Source organism: Anarrhichthys ocellatus, unplaced genomic scaffold (genome assembly GCF_004355925.1).
Source record: "Anarrhichthys ocellatus isolate YVR2014 unplaced genomic scaffold, GSC_Weel_1.0 scaffold4120, whole genome shotgun sequence".
NCBI classification, from domain to species: Eukaryota; Metazoa; Chordata; class Actinopteri; order Perciformes; family Anarhichadidae; genus Anarrhichthys; species Anarrhichthys ocellatus.
Window position 1 is genome coordinate 1 of NW_022284094.1, and position 4,795 is coordinate 4,795.

A 4,795-nucleotide genomic window follows, 5' to 3' on the forward strand; every position below is an offset into this window, starting at 1 on the left:
GAAAAAAAGGATCGTCAACATCACTGACTTTGTGTATCATATTTCAATAATAATTTGTCCCACCACAGAAGAAGTACAGCTGCAGTAGTAAGCTGATTTAAACATCAGTCCTGCGGCTCTTCACTCCCTGTGCAGCTCCGACCCTCGTCCGTCTAACCTTGAGCTGCTATCAGGCTGTCCAAATGTTCAACATTCTCAGAGGTGGAAACTCTGCCGGTTTATTGTCCTCGTTTGTTTCCCGACAGTCGGAGCAGTGACCTCCCTCTCCTCCCCGCCGGCCTCGACCAGAAGGGAACTTCAAATGTTAGAATAATCAGAATGAGTCCAGCTGACTTGTGAAATGACCGTTCCTTGTTGTTGATGTTTGTTTCTCTCTCAATGTTTTACAGTCCGGTGACTTCAGTGATATCACAAACTGGCCCACGCCTGGTGAGCTGGCCAAAGAGGTACGTGTGTGTGTGTATACGTGTGTGTTAAATTAAACATTAAAGACAACAACTTGTGCTTCAGTGTTTTCTGCTGCTTTTAATGAACCGACTGGTCTGATTACAGAAGAGCTTTTTCTTATAAGTTTTCCGGATGTGGTGCATCAAACCTTTTGAGTCCAAATTTTAGACGATAAATGATTTCACGTTCTTTATAACGTTCCAGGTCTTCTTGAAGTTGTAAAAATGCATCAAAGAGAAGTTTAATTGTTTAAAACGCTGTCCTGTGTCCAGGAGAGCCTGAAGAATATTCTCTTTTGACTAAAATAAAAAGTCTCTTTGTCTTTTTGTCGTCACGTTTTCAGGTCTCAATAACCGGCCCTCAAGTCGAGATAAAAACAGTGAAACTTTTAGAAAGCGGCTAGAAAACCAAAATGTAAAAGTCATTGCTGGACCCAAAAAAAAAAAAGCGTGACAGTAAAGAGCCATTAGAACGCGTGAACCCCTTAAAATGAAGCAGAGAAACACTTGAGACCTTCATAGCCGGAATTATGTGTAAAATTGTATGAATGTTTAATCTGCGCATCATGAAATAGAACTCAAACCTAAAATGTGTGTCAAAGAACACAGAACAAACGGAAGCAAACCGAATTCAAGCGTGTGAGGATAAACTTGACGTTTCACCTGTAGAATTTATTAAACATCCGGTCTCTCCGTCTCCCAGCAGCAGCAAAATGTCCTCAACAACAACGGGAAGAAGCCGGCCTCGTCCTCGCGCAGAGAGAAGGAGAAGGAGGGGGATCAGATGGAGGGGAAGTCGGAGAGCAGCCACGACGGAGGAGAGAGCAAAGAGAACCAGGAGGCTCAGCCCGACCCGCTGGGGGAGCTACCCAAAGACGGGGAGTCCAAGGCGGGACAGGACGCCAAGAACGCCGCCCTGAAGAAGAGGGGAGGCGAGGGTGAGGACTCTTTCTCTCTCATATTGTATGTATCTATCTATCTATCTATCTATCTATCTATCTATCTATCATGTTATTCAGCACATTAAACAGCATCCTTTCTAAAGGAGTAGTGGTTGTAGTAGCTTCAGATCAACATTTGAACGATGCATTTCTTCTTCTGTCCTGTGAAATGATTCATCTTCATATAATCAAATCGTTTTTTAAATGTTGTTAAGAATCCGCTTAACTTGGAGATGAACGCTTTCTCTGTGTTCTGCATCCTTGATTGCTGTGTAGAGGGAGCATGAAGCATATTGATCACATTGGTTGGTGCATGTTCTGCTCTGAAGATGTGTTGCCCTTCATCTGATTCGCTTCTACCTTTTTAATAAACTACATTTAAATAAAAGAAATGACCAGGAAGCGATCTTTATGGAGGCTTATAAGAGACCACACCACTTCATCAGCTCTTCATCAGCTCTTCATCAGCTCCAGAGTGTCTAAACCGGAGAGTTTTGTTCCAAAATTAGATGAAATCATCCACCATAGATCCACATTTTCAGTGTATCAAAATGATGAGGTGCTCTTTGACGGAAACAAGTCCTTTTTAAAAAACATTATTTTGAGTTTTATGTCCGAGTGAGTGTTTGGAAGCTGACTAACCGGTCGATCTTTATTTTAGAGACGCACGTTGATGATTTATTTTGTTTCAAACTGGATTTCCAGCATTTCTTTCCCTTAATTTTTGGAACAAAACTCTTCCCGCTCTGTTTTTCGGTGTGCAATCTTCGCTAGGTAACAAACGTAAGTGGGTTTCTCTGCCGATGGAGGATGCGTCACGGGACGACGGCGGCAAGACGTCCGGCAGGGGTCCGGACACGGAGCCCACCAGCGACGCGCACGACCCGGCGTCGCCCAATCACACACTCCATAATAACAGGGCGCATGATAGCAGCAGGAGTAAGTGGTCTTCTGTTCACGCACGTCAGTCTCTGTTGTGCTTCTTCACTCGCTGGTTTTAGGTGTTTGCTCACCTCGTCTGTCTGTCCAGTGTCTTCATACTAACGCTTATCTACGGTGGCGAATTTGGGCTATTGTAGTTAAAAAAAAGTGGGGTAATATTCAGAGAGAAAAATCCGAATTTTTACGAGATTACAGTCCTAAATTTACAAGAAAAAAACCTCTATTCTCTGAGATTAGTTGGTCTTCAATTTGCTCAAAAAATATCAGAAATTCTGAGATTAAGATCAAATTTACAGGCATTGTGTTCATGAAATAACCCGGGAAAAAAACGTGAAAGAATAAGCGTATATGTATCTTTCAGGACCCTGGAAGATGCCGTCATTACGATAAGAATACAACTTTAGTAGCAACGAGACGACGGTGGCGACGGTTGTCGGATGCAAAGTGAAGATTTTTCTTCTAAATTTACAAGTTAAATCTTAGTTATTTCTCTGAATGTTACCTCCTTCCCCGGCTCCGTAATTCATCTGTTTTTCTACCTGCGAAACATCGTCGTACACCGCAGAGTGAATGCGTAGAAATGAGTTCCCTGTGTTTAACTTTTAATACTTTGTTTGTATCGAGCTCTTAGAATTCTTCTGCTCTTTAGAATTCATCAGGTGTTTATCAGACTTTCTAGTTTGGGATGAACTACGTGAGATATGTGACGGAGCTCTTCATGTTTTCTTGATGTCAGGTTGGAGAAGAGAGCCGCGGGACTTTGCGGACGATACTGCCAGCGTCCGGAGCGACGGCGGGAGCGTTCGCGGAGGAATACGAGGCCGAGGGAAAGGTCGCGGTCGCGGGAGAGGACGTGGACGAGGTAGTTTTTAGTTCTTTTACACCGGATACTCGCACCTATAAAATACTACACTCGTGTTGTGTCTCTACTTAAAACATCTCAGGGTCTAGATGTGGCGCTCGTCTCTTATTCACGAAATGTTTCTCACGCTTCTCCTTCAGGCCGCTACGAACACTCTCAGAGCTTCCGGGACTCTCCGTCGTCTGACGGCTCCGTTCAGGCCAACAACATGGTTTACTACTACGACGACGGCGGCAGCAAAGGCCAGATGTACTCGGTGGACGAAAAGCTTCTTAAAGATTACATCAAACGTCAGATGTGAGTATTCGACAACTACTGTGATTGGCAGCTTTGGGGCCTGGAAGGTTTCTCCACTAGAATAAGAGTTTACCTCACAGAACGTCCAGATCGACTCAACGAGACATTCATATCGTTCATCTTCTACTAAGATGCTTTAATGGCTGCAGGTTGAGAACAAGAGTGAATGAAGAATCAGTGACGCAGTTTATTGTCATTTCCATCTCTTGTGTTTACAATTCAACAAGGTAAATCTTTGCTTGTGCAGTCATCGTATCGATGATAATACTTTTGAGTGTGTTTTTGTACACACTGTGTGTGCATGTATGCATTAAAGGGACCATCACAGGAATCCACCTCTAAGAAAATAGGGCTATAGCCTTAACACTGAAACTATTTCTTCCATTTGAATGTAACTTCAAATATTTAGATTTAGTCGAGCATCAACCAGCTAGTAATAATATATTTAATGGTAATAGAAACCCTCAGATGTGATGGAAAGCTTCTTCAGACACATTTCAACGTGCTCAGACGAGATGAAAGTGGAAACCACCTTTTTAAAAGGTTTTGTTTTATTTTATTTGTAAAATAATAATAGATAACAGAGACGACAGACTTACAACAAACCAGCAGATTGCATCAACCAGAGAGTGACCGTTCAGTGACAGTTCAAGTGCATTCAGTGCTCAAGCAATCCTTAATCTTCTAAAGATCTTACGTTCTTATAAAATAATCTAGTTCATAAAACGTCACCATATTTAATGTTTTCATTATCGCAGAATTAGTTTATATTATTAAAAACTGAGTTGTTGTTTGTAAAACTCTCAATATGATGTTTAAAAGGCAGATATTCATAAGTTGAGACTCAAAACAGGTGAAGGTTGTTCTGAGTGTCCGCATGACCGACGAGCAGTGAAGGCAGCACGTGTGCTCGGTGGAGCTCCTCCGGGTGCGTTGTGTCCTGCAGGGGGCAGCGTTCACTCTGTCTCTGACTGACAGCTCTGGCCTCATTTCAGAGAAGTGGACTCCTAAATATAGCCCGAGTGCTTCGGAGGGGACAGGATGAATTATATGCTGCGCTGAGCGCGGAAATGTAGAAAAAAGAGAAGAAAATACAGTGTTTCAGGGAGGAGGGTGAAGGGAACAAGTGAGGGAGGGAGGGAGGGAGGGACAGACAGACATTCTTGTCTTCTCCTCTCTCGTCTCCCTCAGCGTTATTCAGACTGCTCACTCAGCCGGCGTTACTCCACATGAACCAACGACAGCCCACCGCCTGCAGGCTGGTGTGTGTGTGTGTGTGTGTGTGTGTGTGTGTGTGTGTGTGTGTG

General features: G+C 43.3%; 1 protein-coding gene across 2 annotated transcripts; it reads left to right on the plus strand.

The window, feature by feature from the left end:
• The first annotated feature begins 26 nt into the window (after positions 1 to 26).
• LOC116379331 (la-related protein 1B-like) lies at positions 27 to 4,777 on the plus strand. 2 transcript variants are annotated; one of them, XM_031841271.1, is made up of 5 exons: positions 27 to 446; positions 1,150 to 1,384; positions 2,162 to 2,326; positions 3,066 to 3,191; positions 3,332 to 4,777. In XM_031841271.1, the coding sequence occupies exons 2-5, from the start codon at positions 1,231 to 1,233 to the stop codon at positions 3,490 to 3,492; spliced, it is 606 nt and encodes a 201-aa protein (XP_031697131.1). In that variant the 5' UTR covers positions 27 to 446; positions 1,150 to 1,230; the 3' UTR covers positions 3,493 to 4,777. The 2 variants fall into 2 exon arrangements, with proteins under 2 accessions (XP_031697131.1, XP_031697132.1); XM_031841272.1 differs by having other exon boundaries at positions 1,153 to 1,384.
• Positions 4,778 to 4,795: the final 18 nt, after the last annotated feature.

Coding starts and splice junctions, on each gene's coding strand:
- LOC116379331 (XM_031841271.1), top strand. CDS start 1,231: ATGGAGGGGAAGTCGGAGAGCAGCCACGACGGAGGAGAGAGCAAAGAG. Junction 1,385..2,161: donor GAAGAAGAGGGGAGGCGAGG/GTGAGGACTCTT, acceptor AATCTTCGCTAG/GTAACAAACGTAAGTGGGTT. Junction 2,327..3,065: donor GGCGCATGATAGCAGCAGGA/GTAAGTGGTCTT, acceptor TCTTGATGTCAG/GTTGGAGAAGAGAGCCGCGG.